This window comes from Hylobates moloch, unplaced genomic scaffold (assembly GCF_009828535.3).
Source record: "Hylobates moloch isolate HMO894 unplaced genomic scaffold, HMol_V3 SCAFFOLD_17, whole genome shotgun sequence".
In the NCBI taxonomy this organism is placed as follows: domain Eukaryota; kingdom Metazoa; phylum Chordata; class Mammalia; order Primates; family Hylobatidae; genus Hylobates; species Hylobates moloch.
This window is the reverse complement of record NW_026652292.1, coordinates 77,340,010-77,362,678: the sequence shown is the minus strand read 5'-3', so window position 1 is coordinate 77,362,678 and position 22,669 is coordinate 77,340,010. Positions and strand designations below refer to the sequence as shown.

At 45.0% G+C, this 22,669-nt stretch overlaps 1 protein-coding gene across 1 annotated transcript in view; it reads right to left on the bottom strand.

Annotated features, from left to right (window-relative positions):
* Nucleotides 1-22,669, bottom strand: part of EVC (EvC ciliary complex subunit 1) — an 89,743-nt gene that overhangs the window by 21,954 nt on the left and 45,120 nt on the right. The window contains exon 11 of the mRNA XM_032135564.2: nucleotides 5,266-5,478. Within this exon, the coding sequence (XP_031991455.2) occupies nucleotides 5,266-5,478 (213 nt within the window). The remainder of the gene's footprint in view (nucleotides 1-5,265; nucleotides 5,479-22,669) is intronic.

The following is a 22,669-nucleotide window of genomic DNA, read 5'->3' as shown; positions in this document are numbered from 1 at the left end:
TTTCAGGGATGTTAAAACATTTTTAAATATGTATCCTAAAAATTTGTGGCATATAGGATGTCTTAAAACAGGGATGTCCAATCTTTTGACTTCCCTGGGCCACACTGGAAGAACTGACTTGGGCCACACATAGAATGCACTAACACGAATGATAGCTCATGAGCTAAAACAGATGCAAAAAAATCTCATGATGTTTTAAGAAAGTTTATGAATTTGTGTTGGGTTGCATGCAGCCTGTGGGTTGGACAAGCTTGTCTTAAAAGTATCACTCTGGCTGGGGGATGAGAATGGAGGTAGAGCAGTTGGTCAGCTGTTGCAGTAACCCAGACAAGAGTGGTTTTGACCAGGGTGCTAAGAGGGGAGGTGCTGAATAGTGGTCACATTCAGGATTAGACTGAAGGCAAAACCAATGGGATTTCTTGTCAACCAATGTAGGGTGTGAAAGAAAGAGGAGTCAAGGATGACCCCAAGGTTTTTGCCCCAATTTAGTAGAAAAATGGAGGAAGGCTGTGGGTAAGGCAGGTTGGCAGGAAGAACAACAGCTGTTTTTGACACACCAATTTCTCATGTCTATCAATCATCTAAATGGAGACTTCACGTAGATCTGAGTTCAGGAATGATCCTGAGCTCAGTGTATAAATTTGGAAGCTGTTGGCTCTCAGTCCAACGACCTTGAGGAACTGAAACCTGACAAGAGCCATGTAAGTGAGCACAGAAGTGACTCTTCTCCAGTCAAGCCTTCAGATGAGACTCCGGCCCCAGCCCAGGGATTGGATGTGGCCTTGTGAGAGGCCCTGAACAAAGGGCCCAGTTAAACTGTGCCTGGACCCCTGACCCACAGAAATTGAGAGACAATAAGTGCATGTTGTTTTAAGCTTCTAGTTTGGGGGTTACTTGTTACACAGCATTAGAAAACTAATACAGATGGTGTGTGACTGGATGGGATCACTGAAACAGTGCATGTAGATAAAGAAGAGGACTGAAGACTGCACCCCAGGGCTCTCCAGTGTTCAGAAATTAAGGAGCTGGGAAGGGGCCAGCAAAGGAGACTGAGAAGGAGAAAGAAGTGAGCTGGGAGGAGAAGCAAGAGAGTCAAGCGGGTGTTTCAAGCAGGAGGGAAGAGACCAACATGGCCAAACGCCACCACTGAGTCCAGTAAGAGGAGGCCTGAAAGCTCAGCACAGAGGAGAGCAGACTTGGTGAGGAAATGATGAAAACCACCTGGAGTGGGGTGCAGAGAGAGAGGGAGAGGAGAGTGAGGTGGGGAGCCAGGATTCAAACTCAGACAGACTGCCTCTAGCACTGGTGTTCTTTACTGTTATGCTAAGGAGTGCACCAACTGCCACATTCCCTGCCCCACTCCTACCCGCTGGTGTGTTAGTTTCCTGTGGCTGCTGTAACACATTATTACAAATTTATTGGCTTAAAACAACACTTACTACCTTACACTTCTGGAGATCAGAGGCCTGAAATGAGGGTCGGCAGGTCTGCGCTTCTCCCCGAGGGTCTGGAGCAGAATCCATTTTCTTGCCTTTTCCAGTTCCTAGAGGGCACTTGCATTCCCGGGCTCACCGTCCCTTCCTCCATCCTCAAGTCCAGCAATGGCTGCAGAGTCTTCCTCACTGCCTCACTCTGGCACTGCTGCTCCTTTTGCACTTATAAGGACCCTTGTGATGACATGGGGCCCAGCCAGATCATCGGGAGAATATCCCCATCTCACGATCCTTTGCTTAATCACATTTGCAAAGTCCTTTTTGCCTTGTAACCAGACATATTCACGGGTTTTAGGGATCAGGATGTGGGCCTCTTTAGGGGGCCATTATAGCTGCCTACCGCAAGGGGACTGGGAGAAGCCCAGAAATCTGCATTAGAGCAGATTACATTTTGAGAAACACCGTTCTACAACCTGTTCCAACGGCGTAATTCACAAATTCCATAATTTTTAACAACTTCCCTGAGCAATGGGATATGAAACGACCACTGTCTTTTTGGATAGAAAACAATGTGGGAAAGGCAATTTGTGTTTTTGATTTTCCATGAATAGCTTTGCTGGTGCTTCTCTTCTCATGACTAATAGTCATCTAAACGATAGAGAGCTCATTTCTCTTTTTTTCATCAATGAGGAAATATGGCAGGTGGATCTCTAACTATGGTGTGTTAATTTCTTTTCTTTTTTTTTGAATCAGAGTCTTGCTCGGTCGCCCAGGCTAGAGTGCAGTGGCGCGATCTCAGCTCACTGCAAGCTCCGCCTCCCGGGTTCACGCCATTCTCCTGCCTTAGCCTCCCGAGTAGCTGGGACTACAGGCGCCCACCACCATGCTTGGCTAATTTTTGTATTTTTAGTAAAGATGGGGTTTCACCATGTTAGCCAGGATGGTCTCGATCTCCTGACCTCATGATCCACTGCCTTGGCCTCCCAAAGTGCTGGGATTATAGGTGTGAGCCACCGTGCCCAGCTATCATGTGTTAATGTAAGGCAGTTAAGTAATCAGTAAATTAACCATGACATAGACACCTTGAGAAAACAGTCTTGGGTCATACTTATGCAATCAGTTGATGAGGTCATTAACTCTCCTGCTTGCTTCCTGCATGCAAAACTCAGCCAGAAACCTTCCCCACACGCCAAGAAAAATTCACAATCATATGCTCACAAAGTAAACAAATAAAACATTAAAAACAGAGCTGTGCATAGTCTACTATTTGCCTAAAATAACTTAAGACTCCTAACCGGGGAGTTTTAGATGAATCATAGGTGTTTTGTCAGAAATGAAATTCTGGATTCCTTCACTGTCAATACCATTAAATGATTCAATAGATATTGTGCAAAAGGTCTTTATTTGCATTATCTCAATGCAATCATTTGGATATTGTGACCCTTAGTTTTCACATAGAAGCTGGAGTTCTGAGGTATTTTTAGCAAGTTGGGTAAAACCACAGAGTTGCAAGAGGTCAGCTCACTGGCTAAAGTCACACAGCCCATTAATGTGTCTGCTCTGGCTCAAACCCATGTCTTAGGCTTCTGAGGTTAGAGGCCTGGCTGCAAAACCACAATGGTCTCTAAAAGGCCCCTACACTCATTTAGTGGGTCCACTTCAGAGGCCCATTAGGTTCACCTGGTTTCTAGGACACTGAGGCCCAGGTCCTCCTCCCTCCCCAAAGACTGTAAATGAATTGGTCTGCGGCCCAGGATTTGGAATGAATTGGATGAATTCAGCTTCATTTAGATCCCTTAGAAGAATACAGGGCAAAGGCAACACTGTAATCATTTCCAAAGCTGCATTATTGTTGCTGGAAATGCAACAAGTTTTCCCGAGCATTTACCATATTGCAGCCACTGGGCTGAAAATCAGGGTTGCCGTCCTCAAGGAACTCATAGCCAAATGCAGGAGACAGACAAGTCACCTACGACAGGGCAACCAGATGCCACTGACAGAGGACTGAATGAACTAGAAGGAGGTCTAAGAATTTATTCGGGCAGGCAACTAGGCCCTGTGCCTGTCCCCACAGCTGTGAGTGGTCATGTATTCACACAATGCTTTCCTTTATCTACTTTGTACCTTCTATTGCCCCAAGGAATTGTTTTAGGAAACCTCTTTTAGATGGATGCATCAGTCAGACTGGTCTTTTGTAATTAATTGCAAACCCAACTTAAAGAAACAAGCCTTGTTTCTGACAATAAGCATGTAGGGGCGGGCAGTTCAGGGCTGCGACAATGGCTCAACAGCATCGCCAGGGGCTCGGGGCTAAGACTGCTCCACAATCTGGAGCCCACCAGGCTCACGCAGGCTGCCTCTAGGGCAGACAAAGGCTGATGCACCTCCAGGCCTCCTGTGCATTCTAGGAAGGAAGAATGGGACACTGAAGAAGGGGGCTGCTCCAAGCAAAACCGGCTTTGGTAACAGGAAACAGAAGCCCTTTGCCTTGTTTCAAACGCCAGAGCAGTGTCACTCAGCCACGGCTAGTTGCAAGGGATATGGATATTGAGGATGTTAGTTTCACAGCCTCTAGAGGGCTGAAGGCAGGGGAGAAAGGACTGGCGGGTGGTCTTGGTGGATGCTGAATTTGGAAATGCCTTCTTTAACAGTTTTTAATTTTTTAAAGATAAAATCAATGTGGGCTGGGCACAATGGCTCATGCCTGTAATCCCAGCACTTTGGGAGGCTGAGGCGGGCAGATCACTTGAATTCAGGAGTTTGAGATCAGCCTGGCCACCATGGTGAAACCCCTTCTCTACTAAAAATACAAAAATTAGCCAGGCGTGGTGGCATGTGCCTGTAATCCCAGCTACTCGGGAGGCTGAGGCAGGAGAATTGCTTGAACCTGGGAGGCGGAGATTGCAGTGAGCCAAGATCACACCATTGCACTCCAGCCTGGGCAACAGAGCAAGATTCCATCTCCAAAAAAAAAAAAAAAAAAAAATCAATGTGTATTGTATTAGTTTCCTATTGCTGCTGTTCTACATTGCTACAAGCTGTGGCTGAAAACAACACAAATCTACCATCTTACAGTTTTGAGGCCAGAAGGCTGAAATGGGTCTTAATGGGTTAAAATCAAGGTGTCAGCAAGGCTGCACTCTTTTCTGGAGGCTATAGGGGAGAATGTGTTCCTTGACCTTTCCAGCTTCTAGAACCAGCCAGAGTTCCTAGGCTCACAGCCACACCATTCCGACCTCTGCTTAGAACATCAACCCTCCTTCTCTGACTCCCACCCTTCTGCCTATCTCCTGTAAGAACCCTTGCAATTACGCTGGGATCACCAGGATAACCCACAAGCATCCCTACCTCAAAATCCTTCACTCCACTGCACCTGCCTTTTGCCCTGTAAGGGAACACAGCATAGATATCTTTGAGGGGTCACGATTCTGTCTCAGCATAAATCCATGGTCTTAATAATCAGACTCTCATGGAAAAACAGGAGTCTTGTGTGTGCCACTTCCCCCACCCCCACTGAGCCCACTCCCTGTTAACCTCTTTCCTTCCTGCCATTTGGTTGGCTACTTATTTCTCTCATTCTAAAGAACAAGCTTTGCTGTTCTTCTTGATCGATCAACTTAAGGTATGATCTCCGACTTCCTGTTGAGGGAGATGAGGGCTCTGCTCTCTCATCCCGCCCCTGTGGTGGGCCATTGTGAAAGGGATGCAACAGTCATCTCCGTAGAGCACCTACAGTAGGCACTAGTGGGTGTTCAGGATGTGAGATCTCTCACGCTTCTTCATGTGTTTCTAAAATGCAGACCCCAGCCCCTGGGTTCCCAAATGCCTGCACCTGCTGGTCTTGCTCTAGGAGCTCCTGGAAGAGTTTCCACTGCTGCCTCCGGAAGCGATCTGACTTCCCCAGCTGCCAGGCAGCGTTCTCCTGGACTTCCTGCCTCAAGTAGTCACACTCTTCCGGGGGGAGGCCAGTCATGCCAGGGAGCGTCTGAAGGAACAGGGCATCCACGAACTTCTGGAAAGTGTCCACGGTGCTGCAGTACAGCTCCTGAAGCCGAGAACCACAGATGGGGTTACAGGTCATGGCAGGACCCCGTGTGGGGCCTGAGCTGCTCTCTGCCTCTCCTCCACAAGCCTCCCGCAAGACACAAGGAGATCCACAGACAGGAACTCTCAAGCACACGTATGCAAGCATGCACAGACACACATACAAGTAACTCCCCCACATGCACACACACTTGTACACACAGACACATGCACATGTACTCATACACATATGCATGCAGACACAGGCACATATACACACATGCACACACAAACACATGCACACTTTCGTTCACATTTGACCCATGCACACACTCCTACATACATCCATGCATAGACAAGTGCACACATACATGAATCACACATAGACTCATACATACTTGCACACATAGACACACTCCTACACACACACACACACACGCACAGCCCTGGGATGCGCCCGTCACCTTAGAGCCCTCTCAGCCCCACTCAGCCAAGCTTCACACCTGCTCTCCTCACCAAGCTTCACACCTGCTCTCCTCGCCAAGCTTCACACCTGCTCTCCTTGCCAAGCTTCACACCTGCTCTCCTCGCCAAGCTTCACACCTGCTCTCCTTGCCAAGCTTCGCACCTGCTCTCCTCCCCCAGTGAGCGCTCCATCTCTGGCATCTCCTCAAAACCATCATTAGGGCCTCCCCTGGGTCACTGTCTAGATTATTTTTACAATCCCCACTGGTCTCTTTGTCTTCCCTTCCACCCTCCATGCTTCAGTGAGTTATTTCCATAAACTTCACGTCTTATCATGAGTCCTCCTGGCTCAAATAACGTGCAAGACCTCTGTTCCCCTCACACTCAGGATCACCCAGCAGGGCTTCCGGGCAGCTCAGAGATGGCCCCGGCTGTCCTGCCTCTTGTCTCATCATTCTGTTGCCTTCATCCCACCTCCCCCACCCCAATATCTTTCTAAAATCTATGAAAAACAAACGCACACCATAATAATAATATTAAACACCTGTAAATCCACCACTCACATCTTTTTTTTTTTTTTTCATTTAAAACATGGAAGTGGGAGGCTGAGGCAGGAGAATGGCGTGAAACCGGGAGGTCGAGCTTGCAGTGAGCCAAGATTGTGCCACTGCACTCCAGCCTGGGCGACAGAGCGAGACTTGGTCAAAAAAACAAACAAACAAACAAAAAAACAAAAACAGGGAACCTTACAGATAGCCGGGCATGGTGGCTCATGCTCGTAATCAATCCCAGCACTTTGGGAGGCTGAGGTGCGTAGATCACCTGAGGTTGGGAGTTGGAGACCAGCCTGGCCAACACGGTGAAACCCTGTCTCCACTAAAAAATAGAAAAATTAGCCGGGCATGGTGGCGCATGTCTGTAATCCCAGCTACTTGGGAGGCTGAGGAACAAGAATCACTTGAAGCTGGCCCAGGTTGCAGTGAGCTGAGATTGTGTCACTGCGCTCCAACTTGGGTGACAGAGAGAGACTCTATCTCAAAAAATATAAAAACAAAAACAAAAAAAGTGGAACTTTACAGGTTAAGTTGGAATTCTTTATGGCTCCCTGCAATCTTTCCCCTCCCTCTCAGCCTCAGACAGCCATCCCCATGAATGCAGTGACCGTCTCTCCAGTTTACAGGTCTCTACTTTCCCTGCATATCATGTTCATAAAGGCGGCTTTTGGTGTGTGTGTTCATTCACCCATAAATGGCATCTCATTGCATGTTTCATTATGCAGATGCTTTCTGTTTTGAGACAGGATCTCCCTCTGTCGCCCAGGCTGGAGTTCAGGGGTGTGATCACGCCCTCGACTTCCTGGGCTCAGGTGACCCTCTCACCTCAGCCTCCCAAATAGCTGGGACTATAGGAGTGTATGCCACTATGCCTGGCTAATTTTTTGTATTTTTTTGTGGAGACGAGGTTTTACTATGTTGCTCAGGCTGCTCTCGAACTCCTGAGCTCAAATGATCTGCCTGCCTTGACCTCCCAAAGTGCTGGGATTACAGGTGTGGGCCACCGCGCCCAGCCCAGAAGCTTTTTAAAGCCACTCCTTTTGCCCCATCTCCAATCACTTCACACCTAGAATGGACTCCTCACCCTGAAAATCCCTCCAAAATAATCCCTTCTCTGGAGCCTCCCCTGGGCCACTAACATGGGCATTTCTGACCCCAAGCTCCCACCAGCTGTTTGGTTAGCCTACCAGGGTATCTAAGCCACAGTTTATCTGTCATCCCCCTAGACCACAGCTCCCTGAGATAGCAGCTTTGTCGCGCTAGGGTCTGCACCCACATCTCATATCCTCCCCAACCAAGCACGTGCTGGCAGTCCCTGAATACACCATGCCCCAACACAACTAGAGCACCCACGTTCCCCTCTGCCCAGAAACTCTCCTCACATGTTCCAAAAATCAATTCGAGGTCTCCTTTTCTGGCAAGGCACCCTGACCACAGGGTCTCATTAGGTGCAATGTGGCTTAGCTGAACATCTGCTTTCCTTCCTGGAGTCTGGAATCTTGGTACATGACAGGAAGGAGATGTGCCCGTATGACTGATCGCAACAGAATCCCTGGACTCTAAGCTCAAGATAGCTTCCCTGGTAGACAACATTTTACACATGGTGCCACAGCTCATGTGAATTAAGTGCATCCTGTGTGACTCCATGGGGAGAAGATTCTGGAAACTTGTGCCTGGTTTCCTCTGGATTTTACCCCTTGTAGCTTTTCCCTTTGCTGATTTTGCTTTGAATCCTTTCACTGCAATAAGTCTTAGCCATGGGTACAACTACAGGCTGAGTCCATGAGCTGTCCTAGTGAACCACTGAACCTGGTATCTTAAGGACCCCTGAAGAGGTGCCCCTCCTTTGCTGCTGCCCTTCCAGCACTCACCACCCTTTGCAGGCACTGGTTGTATGATTGTCCTTCTCATGGACAAGACCACAGAGTTTCCTCTTACCACCTTTGCATTTGCAGGGCCTAGCAGAGTCCCCAGAAAATGACAGGTGATAACAAATATAATTGTTAAGAATTACTAATTTGAGTCAAGAACACTGTTTTTGCATAATATCACTCAATCCATACAACAGTTCAATCAAGGCATTCTATTATAATTATCATCATTTTACAAATGAGGAAACTGAGGCACAGAGAAGATGAGTAACTGGAACACAGTTTATAGATGGTAGGTCCTGGCCATTGGACTCTTGGACTCATACCCTTAGCCAGTGTGCTACATGGATAATTGGTTTTTTGAAAAGAAAATAAACATAGTCTCACACATACACTTAGTATGGTGAATGTACCTAGGTCATACTTGCTGTGCTCAATGAATATAAGTTAAATTTCATTCAAATTAATGTTAATTCAACCTAATGAATGCCACACTCTTAAGCTTACGGCCAACCCTGACTTTGGTCAGAATAAAGTGATCATGACAAGGGCATATGGAACCCACATTCTTTTAAAAGATTTAGAGATTATATTTCTGATATGGCTAACCAGATAACTTGGACCAATCTTTTCACTAGGGGTGAATGAAAAAGATAAGTGGACAAAATAATTATTAAATCTTCATAAAAGTTGCAAAGAGCTAACAAGATTGTGATGAGTACATGGGCCAAGGTCTAAGAAGACACATCTGGAGGGACATGCCCAGCCTTTGGGCTGCTTTTACCTAGGGAGTGTTGGTTGATTCAGAGGGGATGGCTGAACAGCTGAGCAGGTCTTTTGATAGCCTGAAGCTGTCAGGGGACCGAAGTTCAAGTTCATTGTTCATTATGGGTGGGGGCCTGGTAAACCATTCCACACTTAGGGTTGGTATCCAAAAAGCCACACTGGAGAAATATTAGTAAAATGGAAGGGAACCAGTCCAGACTCGTTATAAAAACTGTAACCTGGAGTCAAGTTATGTAGATTGCCCAGGATATTTTAAGCCCTGACTTTGAATTAAGGTGACCCTGGATCACTAGAGGTGCTGATATCTGACAAAAGCAAAGGAAAATCCTCTTTGGAGAAGGACAGTATCACTATATACCTGAAAATATTTCTACAAATAAATGTGCAATTTGAAATATAGTACACAAAATACAAACAGACACATGAGGAGATAAGGTAACCTGCTCAAAGACCTACACAAACAACGGGCATCAGAAACAAACCCACAAGTACTTCAGAGAGTAATTACAAGTCAGCATGTAATTACAAGACATGGTCTTTAAAATATCAATGCTTACTATGCTCATGAAGTTAAAAACCACTCTTAAACCTTTAAGTAAGGAGCTGGAAATTATAAAAGTAACACTACTTAGTTTAAAAAGAGCCAACTAGCAGTTCTAGAATTGAAAAATATTGTACAATATCAAGAACTCAATGTACAGGTTTAATAGCAGTTTAGGTGCAGCTGAAGAGAGAATTAGCACACTGGAAAATAAATCAGAAGAAACTAGCAGAACAAAGCAAGGAGAGACTAAAGGATGGAAAATATGGAGGAAAAGATAATGACAGAACATACAATGGGAAGGTGCAACATGTTAAATTGGAGTCTCTGAAGGATTGGAGGGAAAGTCTGGGTAGAAGCAGTATTTGAAGAGATAATGAAATTTCCAAAACTGATGGAAGAAATTTACAGATGAGGAAACTGAGGCTTCCTCTTTACATGTAAAAGAGAAGTTAAAAAGTTGCACAAGTTTACACACAGCTCTGACCGTTGGGTTCCAGTGCCCATGACCTTGATGCTACTCAGGTAAATATTTTTTAAAGAATGAATAAGTGAATGAATGAATAAATGAAGAGCCAGCATCTAGTAAACACAAGGTCACTTTTTGCTACATGAATAGCAGATAAAATAGTCTTTAAGAAAGAAAAAAACAAAACATGACTAGACACAAAGGGGTCATTTCCTAATGCTGCTAAAAGGTTTAATTCACTGGAAAAATGAAAAAGTTATAAATTTGTATGTAGTTAATAACATTACCAAATAAATGAAATTTGCCAAATTAACAGAATAAAGGAGAAAAATATTACACCGATTATCTCAGTAGAGGAAGATAAAGGCATTTTACAAAATTTAATTGCTATGCATGAGAAACACACTTAGCAAATTAGGAATGGAAAGAAACTTCCTTAACTTGATTAAAGAAAAAAACAACAGCTACATTACATATTGTACCTAATGGTAGGAACCACAAAGCAATATTAAGAAAAACTAAATTAAATATGACCTAAATAACTGTAGCAATATACCATGTTTCTGGATTGGAAGACTTGATATTGTAAAGACATTAATTCTCCTCAAATTGACCTATGAATTCCAAATCTTAATCAATAACTATATGGGATATAAATTGAAGCTACACATACTCTTTAATCCAGTAATTCCACTCTTTGGTATATCCAAGAGTAATATGTACACACAGTTTCTACAAGAAAGTTCACATCAGCCAATGTGTAATAGGCTAACACAAGAAGACCCCAAAGCCCATCACTAGTAGGATAGGTAAATGTATGGCAGTGTATTTATACAACACAACACTCCACAGCAATGAGGAAGAATGAGCTACTGCCACATACAACCACATGGATGGATCTCTCAAATGTCAAGTTGAGTCAAAGGCCAGTGGGACAAAGCACATGCTGCACAATTCCATTTATATAAAGTTCAAAAACTGCCAAAGCTGCCCAACAATGTCCAGGATGTGCTCTGAGATTTACAACTGTAAATCAAACTAAGGATCTGATTTCTGTATCAGCTGGATGATGGTTCCTGGGAGCGGGCAGGGTGTTAGGATGGGGAGGAGGCACTGGGAGTGTTCTGGGGTCCAAGCTGCATTCTCTTTCTTGCTCTATATGATTTCGTAAATGTTTTACAATAATCATTTGTTAATTTGTAAGATTATGCTTTATTTATTCATATGTGTTATATTTCACAATAAAAACAGTTTCAATGAATGGGGATGATGGACATTATTTTCCAGCCTCTGAGAATCCCAATCTTCTGCCAAGAGACAGATTTTTAAGTTGACTGTCATTCTTGGACTCTCTTATTCTACAGCAGTGGTTCGGACAAACCTTTTTCTTTATTGTTCACAATGGTCAAATCACAAAAATATGCGGGATTTGTAAATTAGAGAAGGGTTAGCTTTATAAAAACAACAGGGTCCATTAGCTTAGGGTCCTTCTAATAAGAAATGTGCTGGATCCTGTCTGCTCCTTGGAAAGACTCAAGTCTGCATTCTTTGTCACATGGTCTGACAGGCCATAAAACACATCGCTTCTCACTAATGCTGGCACGTGTCACTTGGGAGATACTGATTTATTCTGTGCCTGAAATAGAACCAGAACTAATTTGCATTATTGCTTTCCAGTACGTGTAAAGGGGTCAGGACAGAGTGGAACTCTGGTGGGGGACAAAGGCTGGCCCTGAGCCTCACCCCCCAAGCTTAGGGGGATATCCGCTTCCCCTCAAACAGAAGCACACACAGCCCAGGCAGATACAAACTGCTCACTTTGTACTCGCTCCTTCACTCAGGTGTCTCCTCTGCAGCCTTATTCAAACCACCAGCTGCCCTCCCCAGGTTTCTCACAGAGCAGGGACTTGGGGCAGGGAAGGTACCCACAGTCTAGAGCTTTTCAAAGCTTCCTTAACCTACTCAAGGCTCAGTCTTCTTATCTGTCAAAGGGGGCTGATAATACCTGCTTTGAGGGCTGATTATGAGGATTAGAAAGGATTTATGGGGACTGGCTGGCTCACAGCAAGTACTTAATAAATGCTAGCTAGTATTGGCCAGGCGCGGTGGCTCACGCCTGTAATCCCAGCACTTTGGGAGGCCGAGGCGGGCAGATCACGAGGTCAGGAGATCGACATCATCCTGGCTAACACAGTGAAACCCCGTCTCTACTAAAAATACAAAAAAATTAGCTGGGCGAGGTGGCGGGCGCCTGTAGTCCCAGCTACTCGGGAGGCTGAGGCAGGAGAATGGCGTGAACCCCGGAGGGCGGAGCCTGCAGTGAGCCGAGATCGCACCACTGCACTCCAGCCTGAGCGACAGCGAGACTCTGTCTCAAAAAATATATATAAAAATAGAAAAAAATAAAAATAAAAAAATAAATGCTAGCTAGTATCATTAGATAAAAGTTGGAGAAGTTAGTGTGTGGTTCTCAAGAAGTGCTATCCACTGCTACTGTCATTCTAGGAACAAAGCATTTGGGGGAAAAGAGGTGAGAATAATTCCCTCTGAGCAGAGGCAGTTTTTGTTTCAGTTGTTTGCAAGGCAAGCAGGAGGAGGGGAGAGATGGGAGGGAGGGAAGGGAGGAGAGGTACAAGGCCAGAAATGGGCAGGTGGCCCAGTAGGACTGAAGTATAGAGTGTTGGGGAGGCACAGGACTAGTGAGGGGGCCAACACCATACGAAGGACCCAAATACACACTGCCGAGTGGAGACCTGGCAGACTGGACCATGGTAGGGTTCAAGCAAGGCAAGGATGTGGCCAGGGCTAAAGATGCACTGACGAAGGTTCACAGTCCATGGAATGGATCTTTGCGGAATGCCCTGGACATGGTCTGGCCCCTGGGAGACTTTTGTTCCTCATCACAGGAACCAAGAATGTTCCCCGGGGACCCCAGCCTGATTGTTCTGAAGATGCAACTTTAATGACTTCAGACTAAAGTGTGCTCAAGTTCCCCCTACAAGTGGGTCCTGGAGAGCAGAGGTGAGCTTGGGTCTCTTAAAAATGGAAAGTGGGTTGAACAAGGGGCAGGAGCTCCGGCACCTGCAGTGCTGGGCCATCCACCAGAAGCATGACCATGGGCCAACTCCCTTAAAAAGGAGGGGAGGATACCTGCACTACAAACTTGCAGGGACTATGGGGGATCCCACAAAACACCCGGGCAGCTCAGTGCACCGCCTCCCAGTCTCTCTCCCAGCACCCATGCCCCTTACCACATAACTTTGCAGGGACTTCTCAGGGTGAATGGAGAGCACTTCCCTGCCTCTGCTACACTGAGTTCAGGCATGTAACTTGCTTTGGCCGACAGAATGAGGTGGAAGTGAGGTGTGCTGCTTTGGAGGCTAGACCTCAGCTATTGCTATGAGAAGAACATGCCCAGGCTAGTCCACAGGTCTTAGAGGGAAGATGGGAGAGACATGAAGCAAGGCTGAGTCAAGTTAATCAAGCCCGGCCTAGATCAGCCAACTGCTGGCCAACCTGCAGACCATGACAGCAAATCACTGCTGTTTCCAGCCCCTGGGTTTCCAGGTGTCTTGTTACACAGCATGACTGTGATCATAGTTACCTGGACAGCAGTAAATGGAGGGGGTCCTAAACGTGAAAGCTCTGAGATAAATATGTGTTTCATCCTCACAGCATGCATACGTTCATTTTGCAAATGTCTCCTGAGCACCTACTGCAGGCAAGGCCCTGTACCAGGGACAGTGAGGTGACCGAGGCAGGTGTGGACCCAGACCCGAGGGAGTTTACAGCCCAACAGGGGACACTGCACACATGCTCCCCACAGGCTGTGACATATGTGATGACTGGGAGAATGAAAGTACTAAGATAGACAGGTCTGGGGAGAAGTTAGAGAAGGGCTCCCCTAAAGAAGTGACATTTCAGCTGAGACTCAAAGAGCAAGAATGAGCTGGCCAGGCAAAGTCCAGGGAAGGGAGGAAGACAGTTTCAGGCACTGGGGTGGGAGGTACAAGGGCACTCATGGGGGAACTGAGAGATATCTGAGGTCAGCTGGAAGTCAGGGAGCAAGGGACAGAACTTCAGGAAGGGTGATGAGTGGGCCAGGTTGTGTGGACCTCATGGGCCAGGCTGGACAGGTGGATTCTGTGGGCCAGCTTGGGTGGAAGCATCATAGGTCAGGCCAGAAGGACCTTGTGGGTCAGGTTGGGGGCATCTTGTGGACAGGCTGGATGGGCCTAAGTGGTCATGATGGGCCAGATTAAGGATGTTGGACTTCTTCTTGAGAGCAACAGGAGGCATTCTGGGGTGTTAAGTGGCTCTTTCATATGGTTAAGAACTTAAAAGGAAGGTAGACAAGAATTCCTGGATCAGAGAGGTTAAGTGATATGGACTAGGCCACACAGCAGGTATACAGCTGAAATGGGCCCATAACCTGGTCTGCTTCTTGAATGACTCTTCTCCCCTCTGTACCTCTTTGCAAGGAGGTAAGATGGTTGTGAAGATTACCAAAAGGAAAGAGGGGTAGCATGTGATACAAGGGCACTGTGAGTTGTACTTCTGCAAAGAAAACAAAACACATTTACCCCAGTAGTTTTACTAAATTAAAATAAAAAGCCACAGCCAGTCACGGTGGCTCACACCTGTAATCCCAGCACTGTGGGAGGCCGAGGCGGGCGGATCATGAGGTCAGGAGATCGAGACCACAGTGAAACCCCGTCTCTACTAAAAATACAAAAAATTAGCCGGGCGTGGTGGCGGGCGCCTGTAGTCCCAGCTACTCGGGAGGCTGAGACAGGAGAACGGCGTGAACCCAGGAGGCAGAGCTTGCAGTGAATGAGCCAAGATCGCGCCACTGCACTCCAGCCTGGGCGACAGAGTGAGACTCCCTATCAAAATAATAATAATAATAACAATAATAATAATAATAATATAAAATAAAAAGCCACATTCCCTTAGCCTGTTACTGTAAAGGGAGATATGAATCACCCAGCCTATTTTTCTCAGTCTCTGCATTCTTGGTCATGGTGTATAACCCTTTAAGCCTAATAAAGGACCATGGAAACTGCCTTGCACTCTGCAGCGCCCATGGACGCCTGCTTCCCAGCGACAGGGAGGTCTGTGGTGCCCAGGCTTCTATCATTTCCTCTCAAGATCTGCTTCCAATACGTTACTGCCCAGAAAATCGGGGTTTTCATGGTCTTCAAGAAGCAAGTTTCTGGGGGGTGGAGCCAAGATGGCCGAATAGGAAAAGCTCCGGTCTATAGCTCCCAGCCTGAGCGACACAGAAGATGGGTGATTTCTGCATTTCCATTTGAGGTACCGGGTTCATCTCACTAGGGAGTGCCAAACAGTGGGTGCAGGACAGTCGGTGCAGCGCACTGAGCACAAGCCGAAGCAGGGCGAGGAATTGCCTCACTCGGGAAGTGCAAGGGGTCAGGGAGTTCCCTTTCCTAGTCAAAGAAAGGGGTAACAGACGGCACCTGGAAAATCGGGTCAGTCCCACCCTAATACTGCGCTTTTCCAATGGGCTTCGAAAACGGCACACCAGGATATTGTGTCCTGCACCTGGCTCGGAGGGTCTTAGGCCCACGGAGTCTCGCTGATTGCTAGCACAGCAGTCTGAGATCAAACTGCAAGGTGGCAGCGAAGCTGGGGGAGGGGCGCTCGCCATTGCCCAGGCTTGCTTAGGTAAACAAAGCAGCCAGGAAGCTCGAACTGGGTGGAGCCCACCACAGCTCAAGGAGGCCAGCCTGCCTCTGTAGGCTCCACCTCTGGGGGCAGGGCACAGACAAACAAAAATTCAGCAGGAACCTCTGCAGACTTAAATGTCCCTGTCTGACGCTTTGAAGAGAGTAGTGGTTCTCCTAGCACACAGCTGGAGATCTGAGAACGGACAGAATGCCTCCTAAAGTGGGTCCCTGACCCCCAAGCAGTCTAACTGGGAGGCACCCTCCAGTAGGGACAGACTGACACCTCACACGGCCAGGTACTCCTCTGAGACAAAACTTCCAGAGCAACTATCAGACAGCTGAATCTGTGGTCTCACGAAAATCCGTTGTTCTGCAGGCACCGCTGCTGACACCCAGCCAAACAGGGTCTGGAGTGGACCTCTAGCAAACTCCAACAGACCTGCAGCTGAGGGTCCTGTCTGGTAGAAGGAAAACTAACAAACAGAAAGGACATCCACACCAAAAACCCATATGTACATCACCATTATCAAACACCAAAAGTAGATAAAACCACAAAGATGGGGAAAAAACAGAGCAGAAAAACGAAACTCTAAAAAGCAGAGCACCTCTCCTCCTCCAAAGGAACACAGTTCCTCACCAGCAACGGAACAAAGCTGGACGGAGAATGACTTTGACGAGTTGAGAGAAGAGGGCTTCAGACGATCAAACTACTCCGAGCTACGGGAGGAAATTCAAAACAATAGCAAAGAAGTTAAAAACTTTGAAAAAAAATTAGACGAATGGATAACTAGAATAACCAATGAAGAGAAGGGCTTAAAGGAGCTGATGGAGCTGAAAGCCAAGTTTCGAGAACTACGCGAAGATTGCAGCAGCCTCGGTAGCTGATCCGATCAACTGGAAGAAAGCGATCAACTGGAATGAAATGAAGTGAGAAGGGAAGTTTAGAGAAAAAAGAATAAAAAGAAACGACCAAAGCCTCCAAGAAATTTGGGACGATGTGAAAAGACCAAACCTACGTCTGATTGGTGTACCTGAAAATGACGGGGAGAATGGAACCAAATTGGAAAACACTCTGCAAGATATTACCCAGGAGAACTTCCCCAATCTAGCAAGGCAGGCCAACATTCAGATTCAGGAAATACACAGAACGCCACAAAGATACTCCTCGAGAAGAGCAACTCCAAGACACATAATTTGTCAGATTCACCAAAGTTGAAATGAAGGAAAAAATGTTAAGGGCGGCCAGAGAGAAAGGTCGGGTTACCCACAAAGGGAAGCCCATCAGACTAACAGCTGATCTCTCGGCAGAAACTCTACAAGCCAGAAGAGAGTGAGGGCCGATATTCAACATTCTTAAAGAAAAGAATTTTCAACCCAGAATTTCATATCCAGCCAAACTAAGCTTCATAAGTGAAGGAGAAATAAAATACTTTACAGACAAGCAAATGCTGAGTGATTCTGTCACCACCAGGCCTGCCCTAAAAGAGCTCCTGAAGGAAGCACTAAACATGGAAAGGAACAACTGGTACCAGCCCCTGCAAAAACATGCCAAATTGTAAAGACCATCAAGGCTAGGAAGAAACTGCATCAACTAATGAGCAAAATAACCAACTAACATCATAAAGACAGGATCAACTTCACACAAAACAATATTAACCTTAAATGTAAATGGGCTAAATGCTCCAATTAAAAGACACAGACTGGCAAACTGGATAAGGAGTCAAGACCCATCAGTGTGCTGTATTCAGGAAACCCATCTCACGTGCAGAGACACACATAGACTCAAAATAAAGGGATAGAGGAAGATCTATCAAGCAAATGGAAAATAAAAAAAGGCAGGGATTGCAATCCTAGTCTCTGATAAAATAGACTTTAAACCAACAAAGATCAAAAGACACAAAGAAGGCCATTACATAACGGTAAAGGGATCAATTCAACAAGAAGAGCTAACTATCCTAAATATATATGCACCCAACACAGGAGCACCCAGATTCATAAAGCAAGTCCTGAGTGACCTACAAAGGGACTTAAACTCCCACACAATAATTATGGGAGATTTTAACACCCCACTGTCAACATTAGACAGATCAACGAGACAGAAAGTTAACAAGGATATCCAGGAATTGAACTCAGCTCTGCACAAAGTGGACCTAATAGACATCTACAGAACTCTCCACCCCAAATCAACAGAATATACATTTTTTTCAGCACCACACCACACCTATTCCAAAATTGACCACATAGTTGGAAGTAAAGCTCTCCTCAGCAAATGTAAAAGAACAGAAAGTATAACAAACTGTCTCTCAGACCACAGTGCAATCAAACTAGAACTCAGGATTAAGAAACTCACTCAAAACTGCTCAACTACATGGAAACTGAACAACCTGCTCCTGAATAACTACTGGGTACATAATGAAATGAAGGCAGAAATAAAGATGTTCTTTGAAACCAACGAGAACAAAGACACAACATACCAGAATCTCTGGGACACATTCAAAGCAGTGTGTAGAGGGAAATTTATAGCACTAAAAGCCCACAAGAGAAAGCAGGAAAGATCCAAAATTGACACCCTAACATCATGATTAAAAGAACTAGAAAAGCAAGAGCAAACACATTCAAAAGCTAGCAGAAGGCTAGAAATAACTAAAATCAGAGCAGAACTGAGGGAAATAGGGACACAAAAAAACCCTTCAAAAAATTAATGAATCCAGGAGCTGGTTTTTTGAAAAGATCAACAAAATTGATAGACCACTAGCAAGACTAATAAAGAAGAGAGAAGAATCCAATAGATGCAATAAAAAATGAAAAAGGGGATATCACCACCGATCCCACAGAAATACAATCTACCATCAGAAAATACTACAAACACCTCTACGCAAATAAACTAGAAAATCTAGAAGAAATGGATAAATTCCTTGACAAATACACCCTCCCAAGACTAAACCAGGAAGAAGTTGAATCTCTGAATAGACCAATAACAGGCTCTGAAATTGTGGCAATAATCAATAGCTTACCAACCAAAAAGAGTCCAGGACCTGATGGATTCACAGTCGAATTCTACCAGAGGTACAAGGAGGAACTGGTACCATTCCTTCTGAAACTATTCCAATCGATAGAAAAAGAGGGAATCCTCCCTAACACATTTTATGAGGCCAGCATTGTCCTGATACCAAAGCCTGGCAGAGACATAACCAAAAAAGAGAATTTCAGACCAATATCCTTGATGAACATTGATGCAAAAATCCTCAATAAAATACTGGCAAACTGAATCCAGCAGCACATCAAAAAGCTTATACACCATGATCGAGTGGGCTTCACCCCTGGGATGCAAGGCTGGTTCAACATACGCAAATCAATAAATGTAATCCAGCATATAAACAGAACCAAAGACAAAAACCACATGATTATCTCAATAGATGCAGAAAAGGCCTTTGACAAAATTCAACAACCCTTCATCCTAAAAACTCTCAATAAATTAGGTATTGATGGGACATATCTCAAAATAATAAGAGCTATCTATGACAAACCCACAGCCAATATCATACTGAATGGGCAAAAACTGGAAGCATTCCCTTTGAAAACTGGCACAAGACAGGGATGCCCTCTCTCACCACTCCTATTCAACATAGTGTTGGAAGTTCTGGCCACGGCAATCAGGCAGGAGAAGGAAATAAAGGGTATTCAATTAGGAAAAGAGGAAGTCAAACTGTCCCTGTTTGCAGATGACATGATTGTATATCTAGAAAACCCCATTGTCTCAGCCCAAAATCTCCTTAAGCTGATAAGCAACTTCAGCAAAGTCTCAGGATACAAAATCAATGTACAAAAATCACAAGCATTCTTGTACACCAATCACAGACAAACAGAGAGCCAAATCATGAGTGAACTGCCATTCACAATTGCTTCAAAGAGAATAAAATACCTAGGAATCCAACTTACAAGGGATGTGAAGGACCTCTTCAAGGAGAACTACAAACCACTGCTCAATGAAATAAAAGAGGATACAAACAAATGGAAGAAAATTCCATGCTCATGGGTTGGAAGAATCAATATTGTGAAAATGGCCATACTGCCCAAGGTAATTTATAGATTCAATGCCATCCCCATCGAGCTACCAATGACTTTCTTCACAGGATTGGAAAAAACTACTTTAAAGTTCATATGGAACCAAAAAAGAGCCCGCATCCCCAAGTCAATCCTAAGCCAAAAGAACAAAGCTGGAGGCTTCAAACCTGACTTCAAACCATACTACAAGGCTACAGTAACCAAAACAGCATGGTACTGGTACCACAACAGATACCTAGATAAATGGAACAGAACAGAGCCCTCAGAAATAATGCTGCATATCTACAACTATCTGATCTTTGACAAACCTGACAAAAACAAGCAATGGGGAAAGGATTCCCTATTTAATAAATGGTGCTGGGAAAGCTGAAACTGGATCCCTTCCTTACACCTTATACAAAAATTAATTCAAGATGGATTAAAGACTTACATGTTAGACCTAAAACCATAAAAACCCTAGAAGAAAACCTAGGCAATACCATTCAGGACATAGGCGTGGGCAAGGACTTCATGTCTAAAACACCAAAATCAATGGCAACAAAAGCCAAAATTGACAAATGGGATCTAATTAAACTAAGGAGCTTCTGCACAGCAAAACAAACTACCATCAGAGTCAACAGGCAACCTACAGAATGGGAGAAAATTTTTGCAATCTACTCATCTGACAAAGGGCTAATATCCAGAATCTACAATGAACTCAAACAAATTTACAAGAAAAAAACAAACAACTCCATCAAAAAGTGGGCAAAGGACATGAACAGACACTTCTCAAAAGAAGACATTTATTCAGCCAAAAAACACATGAAAAAATGCTCATCATCACTGGCCATCAGAGAAATGCAAATCAAAACCACAATGAGATACCATCTCACACCAGTTAGAATGGCCATCATTAAAAAGTCAGGAAACAACAGGTGCTGGAGAGGATGTGGAGAAATGGGAACACTTTTACACTGTTGGTGGGACTGTGAACTAGTTCAACCATTGTGGAAGTCAGTGTGGCGATTCCTCAGGGATCTAGAACTAGAAATACCATTTGACCCAGCCATCCCATTACTGGGTATATACCCAAAGGACTATAAATCATGCTGCTGTAAAGACACATGGACACGTATGTTTACTGCGGCGCTATTCACAATAGCAAAGAGTTGGAACCAACCCAAATGTGCAACAACGATAGACTGGATTAAGAAAATGTGGCACATATACACCATGGAATACTATGCAGCCATAAAAAATGATGAGTTTATGTCCTTTGTAGGGACATGGATGAAACTGGAAAACATCATTCTCAGTAAACTATCACAAGGACAAAAAACCAAACACCGCATGTTCTCACTCATAGGTGGGAGTAGAACAATGAGCACTCATGGACACAGGAAGGGGAACATCACACTCTGGGGACTGTTGTGGGGTGGGGGGAGGGGGGAGGGACAGCATTAGGAGATATACCTAATGCTAAATGACGAGTTAATGGGTACAGCAAACCAACATGGCACATGGATACATATGCAACAAACCTGCACATTGTGCACATGTACCCTAAAACCTAAAGTATAATAATAAAATTAAAAAAATAAATTAGTTAATTAAAAAAAAAAAGAAACAAGTTTCTTTCACCCTTTGGAAATGTACTGTTTTTCTCTGTGGTACACAGAATGTCTCCCTAAAGATGTCTACATCCCAATCCCTGGAACCTTTGAGCATGGAACTTTAAAGAGACTTCGCAGGTGGGATTAAGTTAAGGACCCTGAGATGGAAAGATGATCCTGGATGACACAGTTGGCTCCAATGTCATCACAGGGTTCTTATAAGTGAACGAGGGAGGCAGGAGGGTTACAGTCAGAGAAGATGTAATGGTGGAAGCAGAGGCAGGAGTGGTGCCATAGCTGGCCCTGAAGATAGAAAAAAGGGCCCTGAACCAAAGAATGCGGGTGGCCTCTAGAAACTGGAAAAGTCAAGAAAACCATTTCTCCCCTGGAGCCTCCAAGAGTCAGTCCTGCTGACACCTTCATTTTAGCCCAGTGAGATCCATATCAGACTTCTGACCTCCAGAACTGTAACATAACTTTGTGTTGCTTTAAGCCAATGAGTTTGTGGTTGTTAGTTACAGTGGCTATAGAAAACTAATACCTAATATGCCATCTTCAGAATGATAATCGTTTAGCTGACTCATTGATATAGATATATTTTCTTTCTTTTTTTTTTTTTTTTTTTTTTTTTTTTTGATTTTTTTTTTTTTTTTTTTTTTTTTGAGATGAAGTCTCGCTCTGTCGCCCAGGCTGGAGTGCAATGGTGCGATCTCGTCTCACTGCAACCTCTGCCTCCTTGGTTCAACAATTCTCCTGCCTCAGCCTCCCGAGTAGCTGGGATTACAGGCACACCCCATGACGCCTGGCTAATTTTTGTATTTTTAGTAGAGATGGGGTTTTGCGACGTTGGCTGGGCTGGTCTTGAGCTCCTGACCTCAGGTGTATGTGCCCACCTCGGCCTCCCAAAGTGCTAGGATTACAGATGTTAGCCAACATGCCCAGCCAATTCATTGATACATTAACTGATTGATTGATTTGTGTATTCATCAATATTGACTGATTGTCTAGAGTGGGTTATCCCCTGGGCACGACCCCAGGGGTAGAGAAATGAATAAGCCTCAGCCCTCCCATCAAGGAGGGCACATTCCTTCTCCCTTCTTGTGTTCCCCGAATCACTACTTCCCACTGAATGTTGTGAGTCTTGGGCCTGACTCCTAGGCCCCAGGTGAGTGACGTTGAA